Below are 12580 nucleotides of genomic sequence, written 5' to 3' on the forward strand. Positions count from 1 at the left end.
CTAATCTTTCTCTGAAAAATTCTGTACTTTTCAATTTATACCATGTCAAAACAGCAGTTTGGGCATCTTCAAGGGACTCAAATCATGTTCCTTTGAAATGTTCTTTGAGTTTGGAGGCCAAAAAGAAGCCAAGAGGGTCAAGATTAGGGCTGTAGGGTGGATGGATAAGCTTTTCAATGAAATTCTTGTAGGACAGCCATTGCCACCCAAAATCAACTTGGCTGATTGTGATTCTCAGTGGTTTGACAGTTATATAATGATACAATGTAGTAATTATTTAATGATTCCCCATGATGTGATCTGATGTGATGAACCAGTTAGAGGATAAAGGATGGGCTACAACACCTTTTCTCTTACAAGAAATAAAAGGAGAGAGAAGTAAGCAGAGATTAGAGGGACCTACTATCACCAAGAAAGATGAGCCAGTACTGGAATGTGTCCTTTTGCTTGGGGTCCCTGCACTGTGAAGCTGCTAGATCCAGAGGAAGATTGATGCCAAGACACATGGAGAGAAGCTTCTTATAGAGTCAACACTCTGATTTTGGAATTTTAGTTTCTAAACTGTGAGAGTTTTGCTGAAGATAATTTAAAAATGGCTGTAGCAGTACATTGGCAGGGATCTGCTAGAAATTCACGCCAGATTCATAAAAGGACATGGAACAAGGGATTTCATTGTTGACGACAACTGCATCTTGGCTAAAAGCAGAGAATACTTGAAAGATGTTTACTTGTGTTTTATTGACTAAGCAAAAGTCTTAGACTGTTTGGATCATAACAAACTATGGATAACATTGTGAAGAATAAGAATTCCAGAACAGTTAATTTTTCTGGAATTAAGTGAGGATCTTAAGAATTCCATGAGGAACCTGTACACAAACCCAGAGGCAGTTGTTCAAACAGATTAAGGGAATACTGAATGGTTTGAAATCAGGAAAGGGGTGTACTGGGGTCATATCCTTTCACTATATTTATTCAGTCTGTATGTTGAGTAAATAATCTAAGAAGCTAGATTATATGAAGAAGAACATGGCATCAGGATTGGAAGAAGACTCATCAACAACCTGCAGTATGCTGATGATACAGCCTTGCTTCTAGGAAGCACAGAGAACTTGAAAGACCACAGCCTTCAGTATGGATTGCATCTAAATGTAAAGAAAATGAAAATACAACTGGACAAATATTTTCATGATTAAACAGAGAAAATGTTGAAATTGTCAAAGGTTTCATTTTGCTTGGTTTCACAATCAACACTCATGGAAGCACAGCCAAGAAACCAAATTGACATATTGCTTTAGGCAAATCTTCTGCAAAATACCTCTTTAAAGTGTTCAAGAGCAAAGATACCTATTTGAAGACAGGTGCGCCTGACTCAAGCCATGATGTTTTCAATCTCCTTATACGAATGTGAAAGCTGAAAAAGGAAGAATGAAGAAGGGTCAATGCATTTGAATTATGGTGTCATTGAAGAAGAACAAACAAATCTGTCTTGGAAGAAGTGCAGTTGGAGTGCTTCTTGGAAGCAAGGGTGTTGTGACTTCATCTCATAGACTTTGGACTGGCTATCAGGAGGGACTTGGAAAAGTGTCAGTAAGAAAGAGGAAGACCCTGAGATGGCTTGACGCATTGGCAGTAACAATGGACTCAAACATGACAATTGTGAGGATGGCTTAGGACCAGGAAGTGATTTCTTCTGTTTTACATTAGGGTTACTATGAGTCGGAACCAACTTGATGGCACTGAACAAAAACCAACTGTGAAAGAATAATTCTTGTTTGTTAAAGCCATCTGCTGTGGTGTTTCTGTTCTAATAGCTAATAGCTAAGTGTCTAATAGATAATTAAGACTTAGCTAATAGCTAAGTGTCTAATAGCTAAGTGTCTAATAGATAATTAAGACACTAACCTGGAAGAATGAGGTTGTGATGGGAAAAATTCCTTAGTGCAACTTCCCTGGTATTTTTCTCACCAATGAAGTTTTCAATTAAAAAAATTAAAATCTTCCTAATAAGCTCTTGTGATTGTCCTTGTCCTTCAAGAAAATCTATCAAGATTACCTCTTTGCTGACCTCTCTGCCTTGAAGTTTAACCAGCAGATCCCCTTGAAAGCCACTGTTTTAACTGGACCTTTTCACTGAAGCACCCTAATGAGAGACGAAGACAAGTGTATGTTAACGAGAGAACTTGTCTGTAAATAACTGATCACAGAGATGTTTAAACAGGTTTTGTTTGTAATGTATGAACTGGACCCCTAGTAACAATACTATTTGACTTACTCTCATATATCTTGGTGTGGCACTGTGGGTTAATGTGCTGGATTGCAAGGTCACTTTGAGCCTCAAGATCAGTGGTTCAAACCTACCAGCTGCTCCTTGGAAACTCTATATAGGGTCACTATGAGTTGGACTGACTTGAAAGCACTTAACAACAAAACAACAACAACATATTAATGTTATTATTTATGCCACATGTGTTTATAAAAACCATCTGAATGGAAATGAATTATAGGCTGATATAAGAGATCGTATATCTTGAATTCTTATTTATTGACTTGTTTACAGAGGAATGCAAATAGGCATCTAATCATTAGTAACTAGAGATTCTTTACAGTAGGATAAAGAAATGAGATGAATTAAATATTTTAAAATAGTATTTACTAATTCTCTCAACTTATGTCAATAATATTCATGGGGCATGCTTTTAATTTAAATTTTGATTTAAGATGTAACAATAAAATTATTAAAATGTAGCCTTCTTAATAATGAGCTCTGTTAGCATTGTTGTTACAAGTCAAGTTGGGCTGCTAGCCTCAAGGTCAACAGTTTGAAACTATCAGTGAGTGTTTCCACAGGAGAAAGATGAGGCTTTGTGCTCTCGTAAAGATTTATAGTCTCAGAAACCCTATGCAAGGTTGCTATGAGTTGGAACCAACTCCACAGCATACCACTATCACCATCATTCTTAATATGAAAATGTATACAACGCTAGAGTAAAGTACTTAATCAGCCTATTTTTTTGGTAGGAAAATATGACAATTTTTAATGTTAGTTATTATCAGAAGGAGTTGGGAAGTACATTCTTATTTAATATAAATCATAAAATGTAGTGAATTTATTCTTTTTTGGAGGAGGGAGGGGGTGTGTGGGTAGGAGTAAAGAGTGAAGGTGAGGATTGGGACTATGGCTAGGTCTAGGTTATACCTGTTGTTGTTAAGTGCCATCAAACTGGTTCCGACGCATAGCGACCCTGTATGGTTTTCCCAGGAGTGGTTGGTGAGCTTGAACTGCTGATCTTGTGGTTCAAACCGGCCTAGCAGTCCGGTGCATTAACCCACAGCTCCACACCGGGATTCCATGTTAGGCCTAGGATTTCATTTATTGTTAGGGTTATGGCTAGGACTAAGGTTAATGTTAAGGGTAAGGTTTGGGTTAGGAATAGGAGTAAAGTTTGGTTTAGTTTTTAGAGTTACAACTAGGTTTACTTCTATTTAATTTTTTTCTTGAAATCTATTTGATTTCCTATTCATTTGGAAGTTTTCTAGGTACATTATTACCTCTTTGTACTTTATAGTTTTTTTTTTTGTTGTTGTTATTGTTGCAACTGTAACTCTGGTTCTCTATTTTCAGTCTTACAGTTCTGTTTTACTTTATCGTCATATATGTTAGTCTGACTTTATTGTCTACTGGTGTTGGTTCTCTGTCCAAACAAAGAAATCCCTTTAGCATTTTTTGTAAGGTTGGTCAGGTTTTTATCAATTCTTTTAATTTCCATGTGTCTGAAAATAACCTAATTTTGTTGTCATATTTGATGGACAGCTTTGCTGGATTTATGATTCTTGGCTGGCAATTTGTCTCTTTCAGGGTTTTATATATGCCATCCCATAGTCTTTTTGCCTGTATGGTTTCTGCTTAGAAATCAGAGCTCAGTCATATTAGCTCTCCTTTGTAGGTCACTTCATTTTTCTTGAGCTCCTATCAGGATACTTGCCTTGTCTTTGGTTTTAAAAAGTTTGATTATAATACGTCTTGCTGTTTTTCTTTTGGGGTCTATTCTTTTTGGAGTCCAACTTCTTGATTGGCTATCTTTTCATGGTAGGGAAGTTTTCATCCAACAACTCTTGGACAATATTCTAAAAATATGTTTTTGGTCTTTTCCTGCTCTGGAATTCCTATTTCATATAAGGTATTCCTCTTGATACTATCTCACATAAATCTTTGGATTTTCTTTGGAATTTTTAGTAATTTTCTCTTGATTGTTCCTCTATTGTTGTTGTTAGGTGTTGTTATATCAGTTCAGATTCAAAGTGACTCTTATCCACTTCAGAATGAAACACTGCCCGGTCCTGTTTGGCCATGCTCATAATTGTTATACTTGAGCCCATTGCTGCTGCCACTGTATCAATCCATCTTGTTGGGGGTCTTCTTCTTAACCAAGCATAGTGTTTTTCTCCTTTAACTGGGTCCCTTCTGATGACATGTTTGAAGTCTGAGATGACGCCTCATCATCCTGGAGCATTCTGACTATGCCTCTTCCAGCACTGTTGTTCTGGAAGTCCATTATTTTTCAGTATGGTAAAGTAGTCATTCTGGTTTTAATTTTTCTGAGAAAATCATAATTCCAAGGACAATTCTTCAGAAGATGCATATAATGTTGCTTACTTCTGTGATCTTTTGAGGTGGATTGCTTTGGATGACCAAGGGCAGAAAAAGTTCCTATTGAAAATGCTCTTTTATGTTTCATAGGTTCATTTAGGTTAAAACACTCTTCTGTTAAGGAGTTTGCACTAATGAGCTCAAATCTTAATTGTCTACTACTTTCATTTACCAAATTGGAATTAGTTTGTTGAACATATGAGTTTTGACTGAGTGGAGGGTAAAAAGCAGTTATATTGGCTTTAGAAACACTTGAGTTTTTTTTTTTTTTTTTCACTATATGAAATAACAACAACAAAAAATCTCAAACTTTTCTTAGATTATACATTAAAAGTAACATATCAGTAACATCTAAATAAAATATTTCATTTCAGTTTGGACCCTCTGATTGTGAATGTTGCTAACCCTGGAGTCAAGTTCACGACGGTTCTCTTCAACAAACATACAGATTGCCTGCTAGTGGGAGATAGTGATGGGCAGGTTGTTGTATATGAAATGAGGAATATGCCCACTGTTTCAGATTCTGGACGGGTAAGACTCAAAATTCAAGCTTTAATGCCATTTTATGAGTCTACTCAGATGTCATTTTGCAATATGCAAGGGGTTTACACATATTAAATATCATAATACAATATAATACATAATACAATCCCAAGAATTGCTACTTACTCAGCATGGTATTTCAGGCAAGTTGCTTATTTCTTTGAACCTCACCTTCTTTACATATAAAATGAGAATGATAACATTGCTGACTATGTTTCACATCACAGCATCATGCAAGCTCATTGGCAGACAAGTGGTGGCTGTACTTGAAGTACTCTGACTGGGTCTCCCACGTGGAAGGTTCCAATGCTCTTTGTAAATTTGTAGTACTCCAACCTAGAATCAGAAGTCTAAATCAATTACCCAAATGTACACTTAAATTAAAACGACAATGATTATTTGTTAGATGTATCTAATAATCAAATTATCTTATATATAATGAATGTTTAAAATGACAAACATGTACAAATTCCTTAACACAAAACATTAAAATGGTCAATTTGATTAACTGAACTGTCTATACATAATACATCTTCTCAGAGTAAACATATGTTTTCTTAATAAAAAAACATCCAAGTAGTTTGGGGAATTATTCCTGAGAAACTGACTGATAAACATATTGAATGACCAGCAGGAAAAAACAAAACTGAAAATGCCAGTGTGTTTGGCTATTACAAGAACAAGCAAGCTGTGCACCAGGGAGCCATCAACCAAGGAATCAAATCCCCTCAGGACAAACCCCCTTACAAGACTGTAACTCAAAGGGAACACAAAAGCATACATGTAAGCTCACTGATGACCATGTTGGTCTACTTGTGAGTGGAAGTGAGGGAAAGGGAGTAATGAAGACATGGGCTGAGTTTGACCATGTTCCATAGACTCCTGTCAACTTTGAAATGAAAGAGAGAAGAGAAAGGGCTGGTTGGTCCGAAGTTTGGGGAGACTTGGGAACTCTTGAGCCCAAGGACACTGACCTAGCCATGGTGGGCTGGAGCTGAGAGTGAAGCATCCAGCTGATATGAAGTGGGGACACATACACAAGAATGCCCAAACTTGCAGATAGTACCCATTTGACTTACCTTAGATGGTTTGATGATCAGAATTTGACTAAAGGAAATAAAGAAGTTTGATAAAGGTAGCAATGGTAAATTGCTACAATTTGATGAACTTGACTTATAGTTATGGATGTGGTAGCTCAAAATACCAACTGAGAGGGAATAAGTCTTTACATCAAGGGTTACGTCTATCCCTTTTTACACAGTATTGTACAATGTTGTTGTTGTTGTTAAGTACCATTGAGTTGGTACCGACTCATAGTAACCTTATACACAACAGAACAAAACACTGCCTAGTCCTGAGCTAACCTCACAATCATTGCTACACCTGAGCCCATCACTGCCATCACTGTGCCAATCCATCTCATTGGGGATCTTCCTTTTTTTCTCCAACCCTCCACTTTACCAAATATGACATCCTTTTCCACTGACTTGTCCCCCTGACAATATGTCCAAAGAATGAGATATGAAGTTTGGCCATCCTGGCTTCCAAGGAGCACTCTGGCTGTACTTCTTCCAAAACAGATCTATTGGTTCTTTTGGCAGCCCATGGCAGTTTCAATATTCTCCTCCAATACCATAACTCATAAGCATCAATTCTACGGTCTTCCTTATTCACTGTCCAATGTTTGCATGCATATGAGGTTACTGAAAATACCATGACTTGGGCCAGGCGCTAAGGCCACTGCCAGGGACTGACCTTGGCCAGGCCCTCTGGATAGCCACTGTCTCTTGGCTGCCCACTGCCCTCTCCTGCATCTCCTCACGTCAACTCACAGACCCTCACCATCACTGCCTGCACTGCCTGTCATCTCCTTCATCTTTGTCACTACCCCATGCCACAAACCAACCAGTCTTGTCACCCTAGCACCTTTTAGTCCTCAAACTGATATCTTTTCTTTTGAACACTTTGAAAAGAGCTTGTGCAGCAGATTTGCCCAATGAAATACGTCATTTGATTTCTTGACTGCTGCTTCCATAAGCATTGATGGCTGATACAAGCAAAATGAAGTCTTTGAACACTCCAATCTTTTGTCCATTTATATGGATGTTGCTTATTGGTCCAAGACATGGCTACCTAAAATGGGGGGACTATAAAGGGATGAAGTGGCTGGCTTACAAGTTTTCAAGAGGAGGTTAGTTTCAGAGTGTGCAAGGGAAGGCAGAATCCCCACTGAATAGTTTTCATCTTGTTTAGATGGTTCTGGTGAAAGGAGATTGGGATAGGATTCTTTTGATTCAATAATGAGTACTTATTATCATGACTAATTGTGATAGTCACAACTGTAAAGGTAGAAGTTTTGTAACAAAAAGGGAGGAGTAGTTAATATTATAGTCCAGAACAGAGGACCCTGGGACCATCAAGAGAGAAGAGCATGAGCAGAATGTGGGACCCTAACCAGAGAAGCAGTGACACAAGAGATGGAGGCAGAGGAGAGATAGAGCAGCTGAGGACTCTAGACTCATGGAAAGAGAAAGACTGTGTGCTGGCAACCAGGTGGCTGACTTGCAGAATATGCCCTTTGTTTGTTTCAATGATTATATATTCCTGTATGTTTTTGTGTAAATCAAAGAAAGAAAGAAAAAAACAAACAAACATATTAACCAAGGAGTTCAGTCAGAGAATGAGATCTGGAATACAGGCATTTAGGGGCATTGTTCTAACTGCCTTTGCTGCCAGGATAAACCCTGTTTTCCAGATAATTTGCCAGCACCCTTCAAATGGAGTTGTTTCTTAGTCCGTGTCTCTTAAATTCTAATTACATATTATGTATATCTTCTATTTTCTCATCAAAGTTTGCAACCTTGCCCTCGTTTCTGTATCACTAGATTGTTTTAACTCAGTTATGTACTGCACCATTAAGTAAATTATTCCATAGTCTTCCTGTCTGATAGGGTTACAGCCCTTAAAGATGTTTAAATGGCATCTTTATATTTATATTGGATTTTATAATTTTCCCAGAGCTTTGTTTAACTCATTGGTAGTGGTCCAAGAGCCATGCCAAATAAAGAATCTATAGTTGCCTTGCTTCTATAGTTATAAACTGGATACAACCTAAATGATCATCGGTAGATGATTATGTAAATAAAATATGGCACATTCGCATCACAGACTACAATGCAGAAGTTTAAATGACATATATTTTAATATGTCAATATGAAAATCTGGGAATAAATCTAAAAAATGTTGAATGTGTTGAATGAAAAAAGCAAATTACAAAAAGGCAAATACAGTATATTACAATTTATGTGAAATTAAAGGATTTCCAAAAGTATGTGAAAAAATTCCATTATGTTTTCATTCTATTTTTCTATGAAATTTTTGAAACCCCTGTTAATATTATTATATTAGAAAACATCTACCACTTGTATGTGAGTCTGTCATTCCGTGGTGGTCTGTGTGTTTCTGTGATGCTAGAAGCTATGCCCCCGGTATTTTAAATACCAGCACAGTCAACCACAGTGGGCAAGTTTCAGTGGAGCGTCCAGACTAAGACAGATTAGGAAGAAGGAGAGATGGTCCACATTTAAATGGTTAGCTACTGAAAACCTTATGAATAGCAGAGGACTATTATCTGAAAAGTGCCAGAAGATGAGCCCCTCAGGTTGGAAGGCGTTCAAAAAGTGATTGGAAAAGAGCTGCTACCTCAAAGAAATGGTCTTATTGATGTGAATGTAGCAAAGCTTTCAAGATCTTCATTGGCCGATGTGCCACAACTCAAAATGAGAAGAAATAGCTGTTAACAAATATTACAAAAGAAGATTAGTTTATTTTTCTTGATTTTCTCTGTTGGAAGGTCTAAGAAGATTTGTTTCCTCTATTGGAAGGTCTCCTCAATGAGTTAGCAAGCAGTCTAGCGGGGAGTCTTTTGGTGTGCTTGAGGTTTGGATCATGGTGGACCAATCCTTCCACATGAGGTGACTAACAATAAGAGAGCATGGATGGATGGATACTAGCCTCGTGAGCTCCCAGGAATAAATCCCTCCACCCACCTATGTCTCAGAAGGCCTAGTCTAAAAAGAAGTTGACAACTCTCAAAATGCTTTGGTTTAGGAGGGACAGGAGAGAAAATAGGTGGCCTTGTCTCCTTGCAACAAAGGCTACTCTGGCCCAGAAGTGGATCACAAATGGGTCAAAATAGCCCTCACTCTTCGGACACTTGTGAGCATGAAAAACAAGTATTCCTAGAAACCAGGGAATACTCTCTTTCAAACTGTGATGGGAAGGAAAGAGGTCTGAGGGAAAGAGAGGGCCTGATCCACAGTGGCCACCCCATACAGAGGACAAGAGTTGAATAGTATCCCACAATGGGCCCAAGAAGATCTTCACACAATAGAGAAAATTAAGTCTTTAAAGTCTGCCTGTTTGAGTCGGAGCCAAAAGAATGAGGAGAAGTGAAGAAGGAGACACAAATCAAGAGTATGTTGGGGTCCTCTCAGGTTCAACCAATCCTCCCATCTGTGGGAGCACCCAGGGATGTGATCAAAAGGGGTTGATCAGTCCTATGCCTGCTCTTCCAGATTCAAAACCCTCACATGGGAATTAAGTCTTTCAATAAACTTGCCTATCAGCCCAGAGGACTTGAACCCTGATGGTGAATTTGAAGCTGCCATCCCAGAGGACTTGAATCCTTCATGGTAATTTTAGAGACAAAGGAGAAAGTGGGGAAGAAGTGCTCAGAAAGGTTAGTACCAATGGGAGAAGCATAGACATCTAAGGTGTCCTAAGAGAAAAACGACTCAAGATACCACAGAACCGGATGAAAAAGAACAAAGAGGCAGACATAAAAAAGATAGAAGATGAAAAGATTTGCATTCATAGAAAAAGAAGGGTCCTCGGTGTGTGCCCGGACAGGGAGCAAACCGGCCAGTGATGAGAAACGGAAACAAAAAGGATTTCCGTGGCTTTTTCCATCCTGGGGTTCTCTGAAGACCTTGCCCCAAGCGCTGCCAGCAAACTGTTGCGGGGATGGGCTATAGAAGACTAGAAAATCATGAAACATAGTAGTAAAGAGTCTTATTACAGCATGGAAATACCTGCAGGGGAGATGGGTCATAAACAGCAGAACCTCCTGCAGGGGAGACATGCCATACAAGCAGTATCTCCTCATACTCACAGTCTTAAGGGGTTTTCATAGTGGGAAGTTAAGCTGCAGACGCGATTGTGCCAAATTAAGAAAAGGAAGCTTTCTTGTTTGCACAGTTCTTTTTGTGAGCTGTTTCCTTGTATCTCTTTTCCCATGCTGTAGTGGAGCTGGCCTCTGATACAGTCTAATATTAAAAAAGATGGATTCCTTTGTAGAGACCTCTGGCTTCCTGTTAGAATCCTGGTTCAAGAACTAGGTCTGTCCTGGCCGCGCCAGGTTGGGGTCATCTGGTGACGTCTTGCCTCTGCGCAGAAAATTGGTTGACGGGAAAGTTAATAGGTAGCTGAGATAGGTAAGGATTAACAAACCTTACTGGGTAACTGAATAGGGTTATTAAACCCCAACAAACCTCGCTGGGTTCCAGATACACGAAGGGCAGTTTCTATTTCTTGTCCATATCCTGCCCTGCCAGATCTTCATATTTGGAGGTTTAATGGTTCTAATGATTTTTCCACCATTAATTTCCTCTTGATCCCTTACTCTAACAGTTTTCATCTTCTTATATAAGATGTTCTTACTCATTTTACTATGAAGAGTCATTATGACTACTGTATTTGTGTGCACATAACACATGGCTTCCACCATTGTTTGCCAACTGCTTCTTCCCACCAAGCGGTCTTGACAGTAAGCACCTCTATGTCAATTTTCTTTGACATGTTGCTATAGAAGATTAGACTCAATGGCCCTTAACTGAAAACATAAAAGATGAACACAGCACATTTACAAAAAACACCTCTGTGTTAGAGTAAGGTAGGGAAGGGAGCCAGTTGGCAAACAAACATAAAAGGCACATGTTATTTGTGTAAAAATACAGTGAATGAAAATCAAAAACTACATACATAGAAATTGAGACGTTCTACTAACTCCAAATCAAGTATTTGAACATCAGGAAAGAACTTAATATATCATTAACTTTAACAGTTATTTTACAGATGAAAAAACATTAAGGTTAAATAGGAACTTCCAAAATGGTCAACAGAAGTTTCCTCTTGCTGAATCCTTATAAAGTTACTTATAAACCTCATTAAGACAGTCTTTTATAGAAAAGAGCAGATTTATACAAGGAAGTAACCATGACTGTTTGAACTTTTTATTTAATGATTATTGTTTGTTTCCTTTTTGCAATCTTATTGAGCATCCTTTATATGTGTATCACTAACTTATAATTTTTAAATGACCATTTAAAGACTACTATATTTCATAATTTGTATTTTATTGCACTGTAATTGTGTGACTTTTTTTTTTGTTTTTTCAGGGAGATACTATATATAGTTTACTTGGACCCAAGCCAAACTACTCTGGATGATTCATCATTGCTGATTTTTTTGTTTGTTTGTTTAAAGCAAAGAGAACAGTATTAAGTAGAGTCTGTAAGCTGGGATTTTTATTTTAGAAAACAATAGCTGTTACATATTTTTTCATTTAAAGAGTTTTATTAGAATTTTCTTAATTTTTCTAAAGATGTGCTTACTCTAATCATAGGCATATTCCAGTATATTATATTTACTTATAATATGGTCAAATAGGTTACAAAATTATTATACAACTCAGAAGCAAAACTACTATTTTTCAGAAAAGTTTTAGAAATCTTTATAAGGCAAAATTCCATAGACTTAAGTCTTCAGCTTCTCAAGCAGTATTCCGGAGTTTATAAATTATGAATTATTAATATGGTGAAAATGCTAAAATCTCATATCCAAGTCTGAATTGGAATTTTGTACTCTTAGATCTGAGAGCTGAGGTTATTGAAAATTGTTAGACTATTTGACGAGCAAACAACATGGCAGCAAAAGTCAGAGTGGCATTGTGCTTGACCAACAGGAGTTAGGGTCCTAATTCAATGATAAGAGTTAGTCTGGCACGCACCAGGGTACCCTCTCCTGCATGCCCAGATGTGCTCTGGATTTTAAGCTCAGACTTAAGTGGGCTCAGAAAGAAAATAGAAAGCCCCTTATCTATATAGTACATCAAGATTTTATTTTATAAGCATTTCTCAAGCAAGCTTATAGAAAAAGGAGAATGGGACAGGGTTGGGTGGGCGTCAGCAGCTCCTTCTAAGACAGAATTCTAACATTTTATTCTATTCTATTGTTGGTTACAAAAACTTCTGGATTTCTTAAGGAGGCCATAGGACATTGTGGCCTGTTAGTAATGCTTTGTAACTAGGTAGGAGAGAATAGGGCATT

The 12580-nt window shown here is 37.8% G+C and overlaps 1 protein-coding gene across 1 annotated transcript in view; it reads left to right on the top strand.

The window, feature by feature from the left end:
• The window catches only part of WDR78 (WD repeat domain 78), a 122145-nt gene extending 116559 nt beyond the window's left edge, over positions 1-5586 (top strand). Inside the window, exons 17-18 of the mRNA XM_006862498.1 lie at positions 5023-5179; positions 5419-5586. Coding sequence (XP_006862560.1) covers positions 5023-5179; positions 5419-5586 — 325 coding nt within the window. The remainder of the gene's footprint in view (positions 1-5022; positions 5180-5418) is intronic.
• The last annotated feature ends 6994 nt before the right edge of the window (positions 5587-12580 follow it).

Source organism: Chrysochloris asiatica, unplaced genomic scaffold (genome assembly GCF_000296735.1).
Source record: "Chrysochloris asiatica unplaced genomic scaffold, ChrAsi1.0 scaffold00048, whole genome shotgun sequence".
Taxonomy (NCBI): domain Eukaryota; kingdom Metazoa; phylum Chordata; class Mammalia; order Afrosoricida; family Chrysochloridae; genus Chrysochloris; species Chrysochloris asiatica.